General features: G+C 38.7%; 1 protein-coding gene across 1 annotated transcript; it reads left to right on the top strand.

The window, feature by feature from the left end:
* The first annotated feature begins 843 nt into the window (after window positions 1–843).
* Window positions 844–15,310, top strand: LOC125346019 (pancreatic triacylglycerol lipase). Its single transcript, XM_048338176.1, has 12 exons — window positions 844–901; window positions 2,285–2,439; window positions 3,449–3,571; window positions 6,068–6,202; window positions 6,820–6,931; window positions 8,378–8,497; window positions 8,613–8,732; window positions 9,233–9,351; window positions 11,606–11,735; window positions 13,182–13,290; window positions 13,961–14,125; window positions 15,191–15,310. Exons 1-12 carry the CDS (start codon window positions 856–858, stop codon window positions 15,252–15,254), a joined length of 1,398 nt encoding a protein of 465 aa, XP_048194133.1. The 5' UTR covers window positions 844–855; the 3' UTR covers window positions 15,255–15,310.
* The last annotated feature ends 7,247 nt before the right edge of the window (window positions 15,311–22,557 follow it).

Raw genomic sequence — 22,557 nt, 5'->3', positions numbered from 1 at the left:
ATACATGGCTCTCTTTTCCTTGTCCTCTCCTTTTCCTTCTACTCTTTCTTCTTTATTTTTAAAATTTTGTTCCCTTTGCTTTTTACTTTGACACATGATATCCCTATGTGGTCAGGCAGGCTTTGAACTCACAATCATCGCACCCTGCCTTTCAGGAACCTATGCAATAGGTATGAGCCACCCTCATAGTCGCTCAAATCCTACGAGTTCCTTTGTTTATTCTTTCTTCTTCGTTATTGTTGAGAAATAAGTATTGTAGCCTTTCAACTTAAAATGCAAGCTGTTTTTCTAGAAGGAATGAACTCTTTTGAAGGACTGGTTCTGTTTGAGGAGAAGGCAAAAATTGTAGAAAAGCTGCATATAACTGTCTGTATTTGAATTCAAGATTATTATCCAATCCGTGAAAACAATTAGGCTAGGCACATGTCAATGGACCTGTTCAGAGAACTTTAAACTAAGGAAAGAGACAACAACCTTCCCTAGTGATTCTGAGCATTACATAAGCACACTGGAAGAGACCTTCCATATCTCCCACTTTCTCATCTTCCCACGAACACCTTGCAGAACCTTACCAGCTCTATCAATATGGGCTTATCTGTGATTAAAATTAGAAATATGTTCTTGGAACCTCCTCTGTTTTCATGCCACTTTTCCATGGCACTGCTCAAAAAGATAAGGCTCCCCTATAAAAAGGACCTTTCAATGGTAGCTAGTTGTCCGAGAACCCAACGGATCCGCCACAGTGAGTTTATTACAATTCATTCATTATCCCCAAAGGTCAGCATGAATTTGAATGGTGTCCATCTTTTAGCACATTAGTTCACCTGAATCAACCGTGTTTTCTACTTTCTGCAGATGCTGCTGCCATGGACATTGTCACTGCTCCTGGGAGTAGTAGTCGGTAAGGAAAGATACTCATTTGGAGATGGGCAAGCCTCGCTGCTTAGCCCTTTCCAGAACTTTGGAATGGTTGAATTAAGACATGATAAGGACCAGGAGTAAAGTAATAAAGATGCAGAATTAAGAGCACAGGGGGGGCTGGGGATATAGCCTAGTGGCAAGAGTGCCTGCCTCGGATACACGAGGCCCTAGGTTCGATTCCCCAGCACCACATATGCAGAAAACGGCCAGAAGCGGCGCTGTGGTTCAAGTGGCAGAGTGCTAGCCTTGAGCGGGAAGAAGCCAGGGACAGTGCTCAGGCCCTGAGTCCAAGGCCCAGGACTGGCCAAAAAAAAAAAAAAAAGAGCACAGGGGCCTAGGGTGGGCTTGTCAGATAAGATCAGTGACGCTCAGTTCAATTTGAATTTTGGATAAGCAAGAAAGAATTCAAACATACAATGAATATGTGATGCTATACTAAACAACACTGTTTATCTGGAGTACAAACTTAACATTAGTATTTAATTTCTGAACCTAGCACCTTTAGCTTCCGTCCATGGAGTCATTTGAAGCCTTCACTAGTCGCCTACAACTCCATCATCCTATGCAAAAATCATAAACCTCTGTGCTTCGGGATATTTTTTTGGTCAAATGAGGATAATGACATCCCTGTTATGGAGATGATTGTAAGGCTTAGATAAGATGAAAAAAATCACCTTGCCTAGCATCTGGCACATGGCAAACTCTAGACAAATGCCGCCACCATAGCAGCTACTCCTCTTAGTGCTGCTGGTGTGGTGGGCTTAACCTTGCTCCACAACCTTTCCTTTGAGGTTTCCCTTTATGCAGTCACGTGCCACCCAAGGTTGTGTTAAATGGTGGATGTTTTCTTTGGTTGAGTACCTACCTCATCACAGGAATCTAGGATGGTCCTCAATACATGCCAGACACCTACGTGCTCACCCATAGGGCAGAGCAGAAGTCTGGGCCCCTGCATGAAACAATCTAACCACCCCACCTGAATTCTAAAGCCAGAGGGGCTAGTGGTAGTCTAGACCTTCGTATGTCCCACCACCACTAAGCCCACCGCACGATGCAACTCAATTCTTGGGCACCAAATGCCCAACTATAACATCTGTTTTGAGAAGCTAATATAATTCCTTACCTTTTGCTGAGCAGAGACAAGAGGAGAGTGAGGTAGTCCCCTGAGGTAAAAGTGAGGAACCAGAGCCTGTCTGTAACTGCTCTTTATGAAGGTACTTTGAGAGTGTGATAAAAGGAAATCTGGGAAAGTAAAGGAAGAAAATCTGCATAAGATGTAATTGAACGTGTATCATGCCTGAGAGACCATTGAAAATGCGTTCTGGTTACACTAATATCCTTGAAACCCTCTGGGTGATTTCAGGAAAAGAAGTCTGCTACGACAGACTGGGCTGCTTCACTGATGATGCTCCCTGGGCAGGAATTGTGGAAAGACCCCTGAAAATACTGCCCTGGAGTCCTACATCTATCAACACCCGCTTCCTCCTCTACACCAACGAGAACCAAAACAACTATCAAGTAAGAAGGCCCCTTTCCAGGACATAGTTCAGTCTGTGTTATGTAATTTGTACATTAAATATTCAAATCTAAAGAGAGAGAAAAAAAGCAGCATTGTACTCTTACATTTGTAGACTTCTAAGGCAATGAAATTAATGTTTGACCCTCTCAGTGTACACATGTGTAATACATATATATGTGTATGATGCATGTGTACATATATGATGTAAAATATTTGTACATATTCATATTCATTCAGATAGATGTAAAATGTATGATTTCTTGTAATATATTGTATATACACAGAGGGTACATATTTAAAGTAGCTTGAATGAATGTTTCTTTGATCTTGCAATGTTGGAAACAATGTACATGTTTAGTAGATATCATCTTTTAAATTCTGGTATTTGGGGGACTAGCAATAGACTAGCAATAGTAGTGAACCACAATCCCAGCCAGCCACTAATAATGAGCGTTGGCAACTGATGTACTAGAATATGATGTGTTACTGAGCTATGATATTCATCAGTTTGGGAGTTTTCCATGCAATTTCAGCCTACAGTACTTTCAAATTACACCAGATTTATTGACAAAACTGTGTCATAACTAGGGGAACAGATAGATTGCTCGATAGATAATTACAATTCTAAGTATGTAGATTAGGTTACAGCTACAGTTAGGTTACAATTGTAATATGTAGATTAAGTTTTAGCTATACAGTTGAGTGTATGTATATATATATACACATATACATACATATATATGAAGACTTCCATTAAAGTAGATAAGATTTTACCGACAAATATTATAGAAAACATATCATCTGAGTAGAACAGCTACAAAGATTTTGTTTGACGATAGAAACTAGAGACACAGTGATGATGGTGAATACCTTGACTGTAATGGGAAAATCCTTCCAGGGATCCCCAATCCCACTAGTTTTCATCTTCCTACCAACTCTTGACATATATTAGTGATTCTAGAGGATACTATAAAAACTTCACCTGGGACACTTTTCTCCCCTAAACAGACAGTCACTGCAGACGCATCAACCATCAGGAGCTCCAACTTCAATACAAATAGAAAAACTCGCTTCATCGTTCATGGATTCATAGACAAGGGAGAAGAAAACTGGCTGTCCGATATGTGCAGGGTGAGACCTGGTGATCTCCCAAGAGAAGGTTAAGGTTGTCTCATGTGTGGACATTTCAAAACCCTAGCAATCGAAGCTCCTATTGACTTTCAGTTGATAACTCTGGTCCCCCTTGGTAGTCACGCCTGTGATCACTGGATGGTTCTCAATTCCACTGTCTGTTGTTTCTGCAAAAGTGATCTCATTTTCTTCTATTTGCCTTTGGCTCTGATCCCAGTGATAACAAAGATTTATTTATTTTTTTCAAATTTTTATTATCAAACTGATGTACAGAGAGGTTACAGTTTCATACGTTAGGCATTGGATACATTTCTTGTACTGTTTGTTACCTTGTGCCTCATACCCTCTCCCTCCTCCCCCTTTCCCTTTCCCCCCCCCTGAGGTGTTCAGTTCACTTTCACCAAACAGTTTTGCAAGTATTGCTTTTGTAGTTGTTTGTCTTTTTTTTACCGTGTCTCTCAATGTTGGTATTCCCTTTCAATTTCCTACTTCTAATACCAGTATACACGGTTTCCAATATACTCAGATAAGATTACAGAGATAGTGTAGGTACGACCACTGGAAGGTGATACAAAAACATCATCAATAATAGAAGCTACAGATACACATGGGACGTTGAAAGTAGTTACAACTGTGATATAACAATCGTTTCCATAACATGGAGTTCATTTCACTTAGCATCATCTTATGTGATCATAAGGGTATAGCTATTGGGCTCTTGTGATCCTCTGCTGTGACTAGCCTAAACCTGTACTAATTATTCCCAATAAGGGAGACCATAGAGTCCATGTTTCTTTGGGTCTGGCTCACTTCACTTAGTATAATTTTTTCCAAGTCCTTCCATTTCCTTACAAATGGGGCAATGTCATTCTTTCTGATAGAGGCATAAAATTCCATTGTGTACCACATTTTCCTGATCCATTTGTCTACTGAGGGGCATCTGGGTTGGTTCCAGATTCTAGCTATGACAAATGATAACAAAGAATTAAAAGGTAGAAAATCAAGTAGAAGAAATTGTTCCTGTAACCACTAGTACTTAAAGGACATTATTATTGATTCCTTTATTTGTATATTTAGTCACATTTTCATCAAACTTTCGTGGCTGCCATGGTGCTGGATTGCACTTGTTTTTGCAGGGCTGTCATATAAAGAATCCCAGGCTCTGCTTAACCCATCAATTTCCATCTTGTCTTTCACTGGAACCAAAGACAGAACTAGTCAACTACAGAGCACATGGGCTGATCCTGACCAATCCTGACAATAGAAGAGCATCCTGGAGTCCATTCCCTTCATGGGTTTAGGAACATCAACAAAAGCAGAGCTTTAATGTTATGGTTATTGTGGGTGGTGATAATATTGTGGATAGTAATAATAGTTTTCTAGTACAGCAGTGAAGGGAAAATGTGATTCAAGGGAATATAATTATTTTAGTTATGAGTATAGACTTTATTTCTAAGATCCCCAAAGCAGATGTGTTTTATATACATTTGGTTGGGCTTTACTGACAGTATTACAACAGTGTTAATGTGTTGTGATGGAGAAACAAGGGATTAAACAAGAAGGGTGAAGGTCCTACCTTACAATCCTGATCTATTTTTAGCTAACAATAACATGTGAAAAGTTGTGTCCTAAAGTGTTAAAAGGTTTTATGCTCTATAGTAGCAACTCGATGCTGTCATCTAAGAATAGTCAAACTGGATTCACTTTTACTTACTTAGAATAATTATTTCTGTTCTTTGGATTTTATTCTTCTGTAATAGAAAAAGTGCAAGATGATTTCTTCAATATTGTTAATTTTATATAAAAAGATTTTATATAAAAAGTATGTAGAATATATGCTCAAACAAATAATTTCTATGAGAACTGCTCTTCTAAAAGGCTTACTTGACCCTGGAAAGCAAAGTTACCAGTGTACATAGTTAGACTAGGCTTTTATGTGAAATAATTTCAGTAATATACAGTTAAGCTTCCTTAGCCCCAAACCGATTAGAATGTTCATCAAAAAGCTCTTACTCCTTTAAACTTCAGGATTCTTACAGTCTTTCTTTCTTTCACTTGTTTGGTAAATTTTTATTGAGAATCTCTGAAGCAGGAAGTATTGTAGACACTGAGCACAGAGCAGTGAAAGAGACACAAAATGTCCTTGCACATTCTAGTAAGGGACAATGTAGTTTGATGGCCTTCAAGAAACTCTGAGACAATGACTACTGTCACAACTCATACATTTTTTTTCTGACTCAAATGTGTCTGTAATTTGTTACAATAGAAATCCTAACAATCCTGTTTCTACAATGGCCACACCTCTAATCAGGAGCCAAAGGTAAACGTCCGGAGTGTCCTATACCTTTTAGACAGTTTTGTTCATAGCTTTGGGATTAGCAGTGACATGATACTGTACAGATCAGGGAGGGAATATATCCTATTCTTCAGATGTATTCATTAGAAATGAATAAAGATCCTGATTTACTTGCCTGTTTCTTGTGTCTCCTCCATCAGAACATGTTTAGGGTGGAAAGTGTGAACTGCATCTGTGTGGACTGGAAAGGAGGCTCCCGAGCTGCATACAGCCAGGCCTCACAGAACACCCGGGTTGTGGGAGCAGAAATTGCATATTTTGTTGATGTCCTTAAGGTAATACCTTCCACGTTATATAAAATCTCATCCACTTTGTTTTCTAGATTCTGTTTCAAAAAAATATTGTAGGTATGACACTTCTCTACTGAAATAGGCTTTCCCTTCAGATAAAAATGCAAAAAATAATCTAGATTTGGGATTCATCAGTAACCTATTTATTTCAAGAAGTGAATTATTATCTTTAATTAAGTGGACTTATTCAAGAGACTAGGTAGATGATGTCTACTTGATACAATGACAATATGCTAACCAATTGGGAAACCAAATAAAAAAATTAAACTTGAATATGTTTAAATAACTTCTTCCATTATGGGTTTAGAATTTAGAATTTGTCACTTAATCATTTCTGCCTAACTCACATTGTTCAAAGATATCTTCAACATAGTAAACAATGTAGTAGAGTTTTATGCCCACTAGTTTCAAAGCTAAACCCATTTCCATTTTTATCATTGTACTGTGATTAAAAAAAAACAACAACCACCAAACTCTGAAAACTAATTTCTTCGAAGAGGCAACATGTCTTCCTGAAAATCAAGAGTATGAGATCCCTCTTTAGAGTTCACCTGGAATTCTGAACCATTGAAAACATTTTAAAGAGGTTTGCTTTCCAACAGAATCAATTGGGATACTCACCTTCCAATGTCCATGTCATTGGCCACAGCCTGGGCTCCCATATTGCTGGAGAAGCTGGAAGAAGGACCAATGGAGCCATTGGAAGAATCACAGGTTGGTCACAACAATGCCTGCAATATTAGAGCCCATGTATATCCTCTATGGGACCAAAAGGAGATGGAGGAGAAAAAATCTGGTGCAGCCTCTTAACCTTCTCACATGTTCTGAATTGTGCCACAATTAGCAATCAGAAGGTTCAAGCCAGACACAGGTGCTTGGAGAGTTTGTAATGATGCTGGTACATCTGCACTCAAAGCAAATACTGGCTGTATCGTTTTATAAAGACGGGTACATGATACATTAGTGGCTCACACCTGTAATTCTACCTACTCAACAGGCTGAGATCTGAGGATTGTGGTTCAAAGTCAGCCTGGGAAGGAAAGTCTGTGAAACTCTTATCTCCATTTAACCTCCAGAAAAACAGAAGTATAGCTGTGGCTCAAGTGGTAGAGCTCTAGCCTTGAGCTGACAAGATCATGGACAGCACCCAGGCCCAGAGTTCAAACCCCATGACCAACAAAAAGAAAGAAAGAAATCAGAATGCAGATTGTTTTGTTGCCACTAATCTTTGTTTTTCACCATTCCATTTAATATTTGAATATAGGGCTGGGAATATGGCCTAGTGGCAAGAGTCCTTGTCTCGTATACATGAAGCCCTGGGTTCGATTCCCCAGCGCCACATATATAGAAAAATGGCCAGAAGTGGTGCTGTGGCTCAAGTGGCAGAGTGCTAGCCTTGAGCAAAAAGAAGCCAGGGACAGTGCTCAGGCCCTGAGTCCAAGGCCCAGGACTGGCAAAATAATAATAATAATAATAATAATAATTGAATATATTACATGTGACTAAAATGAAAGTTAAGAAGCTCCAGAAACATGACTATTACCCCATATTTGGGGAATAAATAACATAGAATTTAACCAGTAGAGCTTAAATGTGCACAGTTTATTGTAATCCTGCTTCAGCGGCAATTGCTAATGACTGCTTGAAGGAACGGACATTTTCCTCTTCTATCTTCTAACTTTCTGTGCTGCCCAGAAATACTCAGATAAGTTTTTTGTATTTAGATTGATGGAAGCATCTAGCCTTTCTTCCAGAGTATGTTCTCCTGTTTTACTGGGCCCTGCCAGGCTGTGAACTAAGTGAAGAAACCCAAGGTCTTTGCCGTCTTGGGGGATTATATTCTCATTGGAATACTTCTATTCTGAATAATATTGAACTTTTTTCTGAAACTGCTTCTAATGACCAAGATTCTCTCAAAGACTAAGTAAGCATCCATAAGTAGAGGCAATTTTATAGTTTGGGGAAAATCCACTTCCAAGCAAATGGCTAACTCAGAGCAGATATCCCTTCAAAAATGGTTGTGTCAGGAAGAACTCATTTATTGCTTTCCATCTGTAACTCATGATTGTAGCCAAGACCTGTACTCAGGTCTGTAACTCATGGAGCAAGCTGGATGTATGTGAACAGGACATAATTAATGACACATACTGTATGTTTTAGGGTTGGATCCTGCTGAGCCTTGTTTTGAGGGTACACCTGAGCTAATCCGATTGGACCCCAGTGATGCTCAATTTGTGGATGTCATTCACACAGATGCTGCCCCATTCGTCCCCAACTTAGGTGAGTTCCTCAATTTGTCCTCCTAGAGGATGTTGAGTCTACAGTTTTAGAGTGTTTACAATATCTTGAACCTCTATTGTAAGATAAACCTACTCTTATTTTAAAAATTGTCCAGGGTTTGGAACAAGCCAACCTTCAGGTCACCTTGACTTCTTTCCAAATGGTGGAGTAGAGATGCCCGGATGTCAGAAGAATATTCTCTCGCAGATTGTTGACATTGATGGGATCTGGCAAGGTAAAGCCATCCTGTGTGCAGAGAGGTTTCATTATGGAAAGTTTGTTTTATGTTGATAAACTTGCTGAATTATTTAGAATTGTACAGTTTTTTTTAATATAACAAAGACTCCTTCGTTGCACCCTTGAGATACAGGTTCCCACTGACACATGTAGGAATGAGAAGTCTTTGGGAAGAGAATGTATTTACGGTCAGCTTTCCAAGGACCTAATTCAGGGACTGCATTACTAAATTGCCCTTATAACAATATGGGCCAATCCTTCCCTTATCGAGTTATTTTTTTGTCTCATGTAACAGTAGCATTAAATATTATCATCTTAAATAGTACTTAAATTCTGGTTGAATCTTAAATCATAAATACATTTCATAAATGATATTATGCTACGATTTCATGAGTTCCCATTAATTAGAGAAAGATTCAAAACCTATATTTTCATTACAGTATTGACTTAGAAAAATAAAAATGTGTCACTAATGTATAATCATATCTGATTTCATAGGAACTCGTGACTTTGCAGCCTGTAATCACTTAAGAAGCTACAAGTACTATTCTGACAGCATCCTCAACCCTACTGGCTTTGCTGCATTCTCTTGCTCTTCCTACAATGTTTTCTCTTCAGTAAGTACATTTCCACTTCAATTTTAATTTTAATTTTGAATTTCATTTTCACAGTGCTGAGGATAGAACCTAGGGCCTTGTGCATGCTAAGGAGGCATTATCCCCCAAGCTCTATCTCCAAGGCCCTCTATTTTCATTTTGTGGATATTAGTTCTCAGTAGTGATCATGGCTCACTGCAAAGACATTATTCCGTGAATAGGTCAGATGTTTACTAATTGTAGATATGTATTTTAGTAGCAGAGAAGCATTTGAAGAATTTAGACATTATGCTTGTAAATGGAAATTCCTTTGTAGAACTTATTCCCTGTCATTTTGCTACATTAGGTAAATGTTCATATTCATTTTGGAAATAATCCAATCAAACAAACAAAGGAAAATATGAGTCTGTGGCTATCTGACAGCCATGTTTAAAGGCAGCTGCTGAGCATGGGAGATTTTCCTTAAATGCTGACCTCTGAACCTGTAGAATTACAGACATAGAGACAGTTCTTGGCAACTTCATATTCACCAATATTTCTTTTAATTTCTATCTTGTTTTATAGCCCCTTGATATTCAGTTTGAATTCTTCTGTGTAACCTTGAACATGAAATAACTGTTGTTTATTATAATTTATAGGTTAAATTTTTAAATGAGAAAAAGAAGGAAAACAACAAAATAGCTGGGTAAAGCATTTCATTGCTTTAAGACAGCATCTTCATCTATAGATGCAAATAATAATGGCCGACTCAATGCCCATGTAAAAGGAACTCATGATGTGATATTAATTGCTTAGCCCAGAACAAAAAAAACATAATAATCAGTAGTCAACAAATGCTAGCTATTATGGGAAAGTCACATACAGGCTGATTACATAACTAGAACTGAACATCCTGCTGCCTCTCTTTGGTATAACTTTTTGTTTTTATCATTCTATAAACAAAGCAGAGGAAATTATATTTCATAGAATTACAACAGTCCAATTCAACAATATAAACAATCCTTTTGGAAAATGCTCAGCACTTATTTGAGTACAATCATTCAATCTTTACCTCTATACCCCTTTCTAAATGACTCTTCAAGGTAGTACTGACTTTGTTCATGCTACTAGTGGTCTAGACAATGTATATTCCTTTTTTTTTCTTCTTCTTTGCTGGTCATTGGGTTAGGCACTGTCTTTCAGTTTCTTTGCGCAAAGCTATCACTCTACTACTTGAGCCATAATGCCACTTCTGGCTTTTTTGAGTAGTTTATTGGCGATAAGAGTCTCATGGGGTTTCCTTCCTGGGCTGGTTTCGAACCACAGTCCTCAAATCTCAGCCTCCTGACTGGCTAGGATTACAGGCATGAGCCACTGATGCCCAGCTCCAGTGTCTGTTCTACAGAAGGAGTAACTTGGAGGTCCATTGGTGCAGAGGCTTGCAATTCCTTTAAACTCTCAGTCATATTGCTATTTGTCTTTTGGATATACACACTCTGCAACTTCTTAGATGAAGTCTGGAGCTTGTCCTCTCTGGATTTATATAATCCATTTCTTCCTGGCTGGTTCTCTCTCTCCTTAGCTTATAGGATGTTGGCATGAATCTATAAGGCCTATCATCAGGCCCATTGATTCAAAGGGTGACTAGGTGCCTTTTCTGTGGAGTGACCTTCCTCTCCACAGTGGGAAGTGGATGCTCATCTGCCCAACTCCACTCATTTCTCTTAATTCCCCTTACTATATTCCCTAGGTCCAGGGAAACAGGATAGTTTCCCATATTATAAATTTTCTCCAGAAATCAGCCTCATCTTTAAACTTTAATAACCAACTGGATTGTTTCCTCTCCACCTGGGGAGAATTCTGAGATGTAAGCATGTAGTCTTGTATACTAAATGGAGGCTAAGGGACTTGAGAAATACCTGGCTTACAAGTTTATTGTCCCCCCAATGCATTCTGTTTTACATACAAGAGGCTGATTATCCCATCTTGTTCTTTCTTATGCAATGGTTCTGAAATAAATTCCAACCTCCATGCAGAAACATGAATATCTTGGAGGCAAGTAGTTCAACTTATAGAGATCAATGAGAAAGCAAATGCATACACACAAATTCTCCTTGGTTGTGTGTGATCTAACAGCGAAACCACTGATTTATCTTGCAGCATTGTTAACATTACTAACATCCTTTTACCATCAGGAACAGAAGTAGCCTTTGAATACTGGACTTTTAGCAACATGAAGGGAAAGATGACTGTCAACAGAAAGAGCACTTCACACAGGACATTTTTGTTTTCACAGAACCAGTGCTTTCCCTGTGCCAGTGGAGGCTGCCCACAGATGGGTCATTATGCTGACAGATTTTCTGGGAAAACAAATGGAGTATATCAGAGATTTTATCTAAACACTGGTGATAGGAGTAATTTCTCTCGTAAGTTTGTTTTATTAACCTTAAGTTGTTCTCCCCCCTCCCCACCCAGCCCTTCCTGCTTGGTGGAGTTTATCAAACCCATGGCCTTACATATGACAAACAAGTGTTCTACCACTGAGCTCCAATACTAGCCATAACTTTAAGTTCTTAATCCTATGTATCTCATGTCCACTAATAATATATAACATTGTTTTTCCATGCAAATGTTTATACATCCCTCCTCAATGGGAAAATTTTCCCAGTGCCACACATAGAACAGAGTATTGGGCCTGGACTATTGATGTGACAAATACAAATTTCTTTGTTTTTATCCTGGTGCTGAATTTAGAAGGCTTCTTCTGCTTCAGTCTCTTTTTACTCAGCCAAAACTTCGAACAAAATGCTCAATTTCAGTACAAACAGAAAAGTAACCTCCCACTGGCAGGCACGAGTCCTCACACCTGTAATCTTAGGAGGGTGAGATCAGGAGTATCGGGGTCTGATGCCAGTGCAGGCAGGAAAAGGTTGCTAAACTCTATTTCCAAATAACCAGCAAAAGTACAGGGCTAAAGACATAGGACAAATGGTAGAGCACCAGCCCTGCAAGCCCAAGGTCCTCAGTTCAAACCAAGAAAATTAACTCTCAAGAAAGGTAGTAGCAGGGGTGATGGGAATGGAAAGGATCTGGCAAGTTCAAGCGATATTGAGGGAGACTAATAAAGGAGGTAAGATTGATTTCAATATATTATAAACATGTATGGAACTGGAACAGTGAAATTCTCCCCTGTATAACTAATGAAAGGTGAGAGAGAGAAAAAGAGAGAGGAGTATAGAGAGACATGAGAGTAGAAATATAGGATGTGTAAGACATAGAGATAGGCTCCAGGTTTCTTTTCTGGATGATTGAGGAAAAAAATTGATTCTCAGGGACTCATTTGGGTTAACAGTATTGTAAAAACTAAAAGCAGATTTTTGATCGAAGCCCCAGTTTGGCCCAGGCTAACAATAACTGGCCAGTACCAGTGGTTCCCTATTGATGAGTACCAAGGGAACTTTCTTTTGCTTACCTAAATTGAGACATTACAGGAGGCAGAAGAAATTCATGTAAAGTATTTAGACAAAAAGATGAAAAGACTCTAATGTTTTGTGATCAATTACCTTTTACCATAGAGTTTATTAGACTATTCAATAATAAATGGTTAGGTTGCAAATTTTAAACAAAATTTCTATCTTTGTCCCATGGCTTTTCAAACTATGTTTAAGTTTGGAAAGATCCCATACAGCTTCTGTTTCCCAATGCCTGTCCCCTGAACACTTGGATAAAGGAAAAACTGTGATTTTCATTAGAAGAACCACAACATCATGTAGAAATTATCCCAAGTTCTTCAGCAATGGCAATGGGAATTGATCTGTTTCCTGTATCTTTTCTCCTAAAGCTGACATTTTCAAATTTTGCCTCCCACTCAGGTTGGAGGTATGAGGTTGCTGTCACACTGTCTGGAACGAAGGTTACAGGACACATCCTGGTTTCTTTGTTTGGAAATGGAGGAAACTCTATGCAGTATGAAATTTTCAAGTGAGTAAAAACACTTCTTGGCACTTTTCAATGTTGGAATACAGTTTATCGATAATATATATTACTGGCAAAGGGTTTTTCTGCTATCATAAATGAGAATATGATCACATATGATAAAATAAAGTTTTCCACACTTACATCGACATACATTTCAGAATTGTATTCATAAGTTTCTTCTCTCATAATTTCTTAGGAAACTAATGTTTCCTTTGTTGTCCGACATAATTAATAAACAATTGTTCTCCATAAAGCTGTGGGGAAAAGATGATACAATGATTATTGAACTGAGACTAAAACATAGTTGAATGTATAACACATCTTTATATTTTATGTTTATATTAAATGAAAGATACCTAAAGTATATGACCATTGGTGGCAAACCAGATGTTGTGCTAAAATACATGTGAAGAACTAATTCATGCATTAGATTGAAAATTTAATTCATACATTAGATTGGTAGCAAACCATCCATTAAGCTAAAATACATGTGAAAAATTAATTCAAAGATTAGATTGACACACCAATCAATTTAGATATGGACATTTTAAGCTGGTCTTAGAAACATATGGATGCATATAGACCACATATGATATAGATTTATTGTATTGTGATTACTTTGGTTTGTATTTATAAATATTCACACATTTCTTTTGTCTTCTTACCACCTCAGGGGCTCTCTCCAACCTGGTGCAGTTCTTATCAAAGACATCGACTCTGATGTGGATGTTGGAGACCTGCAGAAGGTTAAATTTATTTGGTATAATAACGTGATCAACCCATCCCTGCCCAGATTGGGAGCATCAAGGATCACAGTGAAAAGAAATGATGGAAGAGTGTAAGTAATAACCGAAAGGATGAGAAGGATTGAGTAGTATTTATAATTCTATTCTCACTAAAATTTTCCCTTAAATACATATACTGCTACAATGATTCACCTCTGCCCGCCCCGCCCCCCACCCAGCTGATTTCTTATACTTTTTGTATCTTCAGGAGAACGTATAGAAATTTAGGAAACCAACTTGGATAGATTTGTACATCAGTGCTCATTCATCTGACAGAAATTCAGCAGTAGAATAAGAATCTAACTTCATGATTTGAAAGTGTAAACAATGTCTCGAATGTTAAATTAACCTATGCATGTGTGTACATTATGTGCATCATGTGTGAACCTAAACTTTATGGGTTAAAAAATTACCACTTAGATTATCAAAGAGGCATTAAACTTATCAAGGAAGAGTATAGACTATTCTGTACTACTGATCTCCATGGAAAGATCCAGAAGATAAATCCTTTGTTTGAACCCATGTTGGACTGTTTCAGATCCAAAGGATGTTCAGGGAAAGGGAACTGATAATACTCATAATGGTAGCAATATTAGTTTAAAAGTTTTTGATTAGCAAGCCAAATTCTGAGGCAAAGAAGACTGCTTCTTCTGTCACTAAATTGCACTTATTCTCATTAAAACCCAAGAAAACTTGCATCTAACAGATCGTACAAACCATACTTCAAAACAGTAACTAGAACAAATTCAGGCAAGTACATGAAACAACAGTTCTCATGACACAGAACCTCAAGCAATAAAAGACAATGCTGTCTAACAGACAAAAAGTGAATAGGTGGAGCCATAAATTTCCCCAGCTACTGCTTTGAGAGCGTTCTGGGAGCAGGGATGGGGGTCACAGGCAGGAGGAATTCAGGCAGTAAGAGAAGGATCAGAGAAGCTAGAGCTGTAAGATGACATAGAAGTCTCTTGCCAATGTTTTCAACGTCTCTCCTTGGACAGTGGGTACCCTTCTTTCTCAGATTACAGGAGGGTTGAATGGGTGGAGAGAGAGAAGCTGGGCTCATACCCAGCATCCACTGTGTGACAGGAGTGACCCTTTGATGTTTCTCTCCACAGATTCAACTTCTGTAGTCAAGATACAGTGAGGGAGGACGTTCTGCTTACCCTCACCCCGTGTTAGGAGCCTGTTGACACATGGCCACTGTGTCTTACTGCTAATAAAACACCTGTGAAGCAATACATTCTATCTTTTGTCATTAATTACTTCCAATGAAACTTCTGGGTAAGACAAAAGAAATCTAAAATCTGGGTTTGTATGTTGAAACACAAAAGACTGCTGAATATCGCTCCCTACCATATGGCATTTGATCTTGGAACTTTTGCTTACGTGATACTGTGATGTCCACTCTTCAAATGATGGATGCCATTCTGATCATTTAAGGCAGTCTTCTGGGCCCAAAGTGACCCCTTGTTGTAGGCCAAAAAGGAAAGCGTCAACCAGTGTTACTTTTCCACCATGCTCAAGTCCTGCTCCTAACTAGACATCTCTATTGGGGGGGGTGACACAGTGAGGAATGAGGATGAAGCTCTCTGACGCCTCCTAACTGGTCTCCCAGTTAGGTGGTTTGAACACCTCTTCCCTCCCTGCAGTCTGTTTCATTTGCCCAAGCACAAATCAGAGTTCCCCATTCTGGACAGAGTCCACATTTCTTAGTCTTGTCATGTCGCCTTGGTCATTTTAGACTCCATTCTCAACTCCCAGATGTTTCTTGCTGGAACTCTATATTCAGGACCTGCTCCCAAAGGGGCCTTTTGGTCTCATTTGGACAACCTTTTGTTATTTCCTTCTATGTCCTTTATTACCTGTCTATTCCATTTCCTTCCATTTGTTTGACTTATGCTAGTTCTTATATTTAAGAATTCTATAGAGTTTATTTTATCCAGAAAGCCTTTCCTTACCTCTCCCTTTCAACTCAGATTAACTTAGCGTTCTTTCCCTGCATTCCCACAGCCACTGGTTTTCTCCTTTGTCTCAACTCATCTCCATCTGTAATTATGAATTCTCACCTCATTTATAATACCTATTTGTCATATTAAGGGTATTACATTTCTAAGAATACTGCTGAGAGATTTAACTATGACACCACTAATAGAAAGAAGAAATGAATCCACTAGAGTCAGGTATTTAAAATTAGGCTGTAAAAAAAGAAACCTAAAAGAAAGAAAGATATCTATGCTATGTTTTAAAAGACAATAGCGTTAGGAGTTATGCTAAGATGGTGTGGTAGGAGTGTACCTCAGATTTAGGAAAGAGAGGCAGAAGCACAGGAATATTAAACTATGAGAAATTCAAAACATGCTTTGTTCCATGGTTCATCACATTCCTGTGTAATGAAGACTTGTTCTAAGCATAATTAACCTACAATAATTAGGATATCTAACTCTAAACCAAAAGCTTCAACTCAAGCTGGTTTCCACAAAAGGGATGCATTTTGGATCATATGACTAGAAAGTATAGAATACATATAATGTTCTGGTTTTATTTGCCTAGCAGCATATTGACCTCTTCCAGACTACTTTCTTCCTGTTTCTTGGTTCTCTTGTCCGTGATGACTGACACCATTCACAATCAAAGGACAGCCATCTTCCTCAATTTGTGCTGCAGACTTCCTCTTTCATATATAGTAAGGGAGAAAGTATACCTTTCTTCTCAGTCTTTCTGACAAAACTCCAGAAATTCCCTCTGATATACCTTTGGAAATAAAATGGAATACAGTGATTGGCTAAAGTCAGTCAGAGGCCAACCTCAGACAAGTGAGGCAGCCAGAACCCCCAATGTCCATGGACCCTGTGCAGAAATAATGAGTACCTAAATAAAAATGAAGAGCCATCCTCCTTAGTCAGCTTAACAACTGGAATTGTCTTTGATTTGGGGATGAGATGGCTTTGATTTGGGAGTGAGAAATACTTTAGGAGCAAGGTCAGAATGCCAATTTTCGTCTTGTCACAGCTGAGATATTATATCAGACCTCAGCCATATTAAGTAAGCAAAGGGATATATGATTATGGAGTAGAGGATATGAGCCTGAATTAGACATAAAAACTTTAGCATGTTCAGGATATAGTTGACATTTTTAAAAACCTGTATTTTTCTGAAAGGAGACTAGCACAATGTTTCTTTGCTGGTCCTGGAGGTTGAATTCTGGATCTGGGTGCTGTCCCTGAACTCTTTGGCCCAAGGCTAGCACTCTAACACTAGCCGCTAGCTACAATGCCACCTCTAGCATTTTCTGTGGTTAAATGGATATGAGTGTCTTGGATTTTCCTGCCCCAGCTGAGTTCGAACCACAGTTCTCAGAGCTCAGCCTCTTGAGTAGCTAGGATGACAAAGTGTGAGCCATAGGCACCTGGCTTATAGTAGAATTTTTAAGATATAATTTGCTTTTTACAATCAAGTCCATTTCTATCAAAACCCATCATATAAGACCAATTCATTTGCAACTGTTTTTTTTTCTCATCAAATATATCCCACCTGTAGGCACAGTAATAGTAGTGCTTGGTGGCACAGGCTCTTTTCCTGTTCTAAAAAGAAGAGATTCTAATGAAATTCATACAAAGGATGCCAGTGCCGTGAAACTAACAGGAGTCATGAGTACTTTCTCAACTCTGGAAGGGTAAAGTAAGAACAAGATGCCAGTTTTTTCTCATTTTAAAAGATAGACTTTATTTTTTCTTCTTCTAATTTATACATGATTGTACATGTTGCTGGGGTACAGTATGGTAAAACGTATAAAATAGACGATGATTAAAGTCAGAGTAATTATCATTGATGCCTCCTTAAATTTTTATCATTTCTTTGTGTCGGTCACTCTTCTTTCGCCCTCCTCTCTATGCTGCCTAACTTCAAATGACTGCTATTCTATGTACTTCTCTGAAATCCAAGCTTTTCTGTCTGTTTTGTTCACTTAAACTTAGTTCCCTCCCTGTTGCCTCAAATGACATGATTTCCTTTTTGGCTAAACAGTATTCCATTCTGTGTATATTCATTTACCATTCGACTGTCAATGGACACCTCAGTTGATTCCTTATCTTTGCTCTTATGAGTACTTCTAGAATAAACATGGGAAAGCAAATATCTATTTCATGTTCCTGATTTCGTTTCCTTTGGTATATAGCCAGTAGTTAGGTAATTAAATCGTATGGTAGTTCTATTTTTATTTTTTATTTTTTGAAAAGCCTCCTTACTGGGCTCTGCACACCGTTTGCAGAGAACACCAGAACAGATGGAAGGTAGGCCCAGAAAACCCACAGGGGATGGAGACGACCAAGTCCCAGCCCCTAGGACCCACTGTCTCAAGAGTGACCCTGGACTGCTGTAACGCAGAACTCAACGAGAACACAGCTTAGTCACAGGTGGAGAACGGCTCGGCAGCTGACACGTGTGGCTGTGGAGGCACACAGCCCTCCCTGCCCGGCCTGGCGTCGTCCCGTGCAGTGGGAACTCATCAGTGGATGAGCCTATTGTGAGGTCAGCACCCTCGGATCCAATCACCTCTCAGTTGTGCCACCGGCTTAGGGACCCAGGCTCGGACATGTCACACCCAAATCACCACAGAGGTCATCCACTCAGTGCCCTCCCTTTACAAACAAAAACAACAAGAAGTGACTGAAACACACATCCGGCTAGTTCCCAGCCCTAGTCATCTCTAGAAGAATCCAACTCTCTGAATTCCCTATTCCCATTTTATGTTCTACCATGTCTAATGCCATAGGCTTCCTTGCAGAAGAGCATTTCACCAGAGCTAAGAATAGCAGCTGGGCCAGGCAGAGTGGGGACAGTCCTATAAGCTCAACTACTTTGGTGGCAAAAACTGGGATCCGGGTTTGAGGCCGGCCTAGCAAAAGAGTTATTAGCAAGATCCAGTCATAACAAATAAGCCAAGCCTAGTCATGTGTGCCTGTAATCTCAACTATAGAGGAGGCACAAGTAGGAAGATCACAGTCCAAAGCTGGCCATGGACAAAAAACAAACCACAAACCCTTGAGATACTACCTAAAAAGTGGCTAAAGGCTGGGAGCATGGCTCAAGTGGTAGAGTGCCTAACTAGCAAACATGAAACTTGGAATTCAAACACTAGTACCACCAAAAATGAAATAAAATAATAAAGTAACAGTTGATGATCCACAAAAAAAGAAAAGCCTCCTTTACTGTTTTGCATAATGGCTGAACTAATTCACAGTTGCATAAAATGTGTAAGAGCTCCTTTTTTAAAACATCATCCCAATCTTTAATGTTTCTCTCTTTTCAATGATAGCTCTTATAATTGAGGTGATATCTTACTATAGCTTTGATTTGTATTTCCCTGATGACTACTGATGTTTAGCATTTTTATATACCTATTGGCCATTTGTATATCATTTGTGAAATGTGTATTATTTTAAGAAATGTCTATTAGGGTCTTATGTACATTCTTTAATTGAACTACTTAACTTTTTCCTGTTCAGTTATTTTCACTTTTAATAGATTCTGAATATTAACTCTGTCAGACGTGTAAGTCAAAAATAATATCTCCTGCTTTATAATTTGTTTCTTCGCCCCCCCCTTTCTTTTTTTTTTTGGTCGGTCAGCCGTGGGGCTTGAACTCAGGGCATGGGCCCTGTCTCAGAGCTTTTTTGCTCAAGGCTAGTGCTTTACCACTTTGAGACACAGAACCACTTCTGGTTTTCTGATGGCTATTTGGACATGAGAGTCTCACAGACTTCCCTGCCCAGGCTGGATTCAAACCATGATCCTCAGATCTCAGCCACCTGAGTAACTAGGTTTACAGGTATGAGCTACCAGCTCCTGGCTCTTCAGTCTTAATTATTCTTCTTGTTATGCAGTTTTTAAGTTTCTTGTCATCTCACTGATCTATTTTTGCTTCAGTTTTCTATATTTTTAAACAAAAGAACTATGTCCCAATCTTGTTGAGTAGTTTCATAGTCACAGGTCTTATATTTAACTAGTCTGCTTATTATGAATAGATTTTTATGTAGTTTAAGATAGGAAACACATTCTGTCTTTCTGAATGTAGCTATCCAATTTTCCCAACCCAGTTTATGGAAGAGACTGGCCTTTTGCTAGTGTGTACCCTTGACCACTTTAGTCAAAGATCAGTTGACTGTAAGGACATTGAAGAATGGGGGAGGAGGTTTTGCATTTTGTGTTTTGGTTTTTTACATTCCTGCAGCTTGAACTTGGCTTGGATGCTGTTCCTGAGCTTCTTTTGCTCAAGGCTAGCACTCTACCACTTGAACCACAGCGCCATATCTGGCTTTTTCTGTGATTAATGCTCATGGACTTTCCTGCCTGGTCTGGCTTCAAACCAGTCTCCAGATCTCAGTCTTCTCTGTAAGTAGCTAGGATTACAAATGTGAGCCAAGGGTGGTCAGTGAAGGTTAGGAGGTTTTAAAACAGGTTATAGGCCTCACAGAAGCTAATCAAGAGTAATATAAGACTTCATTTGTGTTGTTTAAAAGAGTAGGTGAACTAGAAAGTATGTTATCCAACATGGTAGCTGCTGTCATAGAAAGCCATTGCTCATTTGAAATTCATCATAACACATAGGGAAATTATAATTTTTTTGGATGTATTAGGTTGTATAAATTACTAAAATGAAGTTCATTGAAATTTTGTAATGGGGTTTTAACCATGGGCCTAATACATAGTAGGCATGTGTTTTTCACCACTAAAATTCCAGCACCTTCCTGACATTTTTGGAATCATTTGCATTATAGCTCTACTGAAAAATACCAAGCCAAAAACAAAACAAAAAAAACAAACAAAAAACCCACAAGCAAGAGAAGACAACTAGGATTTTACAGATAGAAGCATGGCCAGTCTTCATTTTAGTACTGGCTGGCAGTGTATAGAGGAAAGACAAGGGAAAACAGTCTGGAAATCAGAGAGAAGTTACAAAATTAATGATACTGCCCAGGAAATGAAAGCTTATCATACTCAGTATCATAGAGATTTATTTTTATTTGATGAAACTGCTATTCCCTAGTTGTATGGAAGTGAAAACAACTAAAAAAAGAATTTTTTAAACCTAGGTTACCTAAAATATATGTTAATTTGGGAAAGTAAATTCCTTCTCATCTTAAACAGATGGCTACATTCACATACTAACAACTCCTGTGTACACATTCTTGAGTAGTTTTTTTTAGATCAAATCTAGATAAACACAACCTGGGACAGGGTAATCTTCTGTGTATTGACACAAACTGGCTCAGTTAAAGCTAGTGGCAAGAATTTGTGCAACTTGGCTGAATTCTGCTACTTATCACCTCTATGTCTCTGAACGGATTGTATAAACTGAATTTCAACCAACTTCATAAGAAAAATACCTACACCGTGCACAAGGTGTCACTTACATAAGATAGAAAATTCAGAATTATGGGAACATAAATGAAATAATGATGTAAAATTTGAAGACTTGTTTTTCTGTTCAGGAAATTAACCTATGAATAATACTAAACAGATAACTAACACCTGATTCCTGGGTTGGGATTACTTGGTACCCTCATATTTGACAAGATAACTGTTTTAGAGGGTGTTGAGCACTAACAGCCCCCTGTCATCACAGTAATTTCTGCTTAGGGGGCTTTGCAAATCTAAACAACTGTGTTCCCTTTCCTAGCACAGCCCTGGCAGTGGATGAATTCTATATGGGGCAAAGAGCCCAGGCTCTCTGAAGGCCAAGTAAATGATCCCCCATTTGTATAATGTGCATGTTATCTGGTCACAGGTGCTCTAGGAACTTTCTTTCCTTTGCCGGACTTTGCTTTCACAAGGCTGCCAGAATCAGCATGTTACGTAAGAGAAGATTTATCTCCTCTGCAAATATAGGCAGGTGATGAGAACCTTCCAAGACAGGCACCTGAATATGCAGAACATCTTGCTGCTTCAAGTCTACATTAATAATTACAGCGTTGGCAACATGGGTGAATTTTCACTGACCTTGACCTATAGTCCACATTGCCTATGAAACAATGGTTCCCTAGGAGGAACTGCATGGAAAACTGTCTATTAAATTCATATTCTTCCATAGTGAGGTGAAGGACTGAGGGATTATTTTTTTTTAATTAGGGGATGGCAGGAAAGACTGTTTAAAAGCCAAGTGTTGGTGGGGAAACTTGTAAATGTATTGGTGTTAAATATGGAGACCATCTTCTTCTCATGGTGAAATGTACAGCCCAGGACTGGATGCTTGGTATCTGAACTATTCATGAAAGTCAGAGGAAAAGGGTACAATCAAGAAATCTGTTAAGATAATAGTGACTTCCCCTAACCTAAAATTATAGTGGTTTGAAGTAAGAGGGATTTATTTCTTAATCCTATGAGAGGGACACTGAGTGAGACTGTTGACGAGCTTTCCTCCTAGTAGGGAACATGGGTTTCTTTCCTCTTTGAGTTTTTCCATCTCTGGCACCTGACTTCCAGG

The sequence above is a fragment of the Perognathus longimembris genome, chromosome 2, assembly GCF_023159225.1.
Source record: "Perognathus longimembris pacificus isolate PPM17 chromosome 2, ASM2315922v1, whole genome shotgun sequence".
NCBI lineage: Eukaryota > Metazoa > Chordata > Mammalia > Rodentia > Heteromyidae > Perognathus > Perognathus longimembris.
The sequence above is the reverse complement of the archived record's forward strand: the minus strand, read 5'-3'. Positions and strand labels throughout refer to the sequence as shown.

Coding starts and splice junctions, on each gene's coding strand:
- LOC125346019 (XM_048338176.1), top strand. CDS start 856: ATGCTGCTGCCATGGACATTGTCACTGCTCCTGGGAGTAGTAGTCG. Junction 3,572..6,067: donor GGCTGTCCGATATGTGCAGG/GTGAGACCTGGT, acceptor CTCCTCCATCAG/AACATGTTTAGGGTGGAAAG. Junction 8,733..9,232: donor CATTGATGGGATCTGGCAAG/GTAAAGCCATCC, acceptor CTGATTTCATAG/GAACTCGTGACTTTGCAGCC.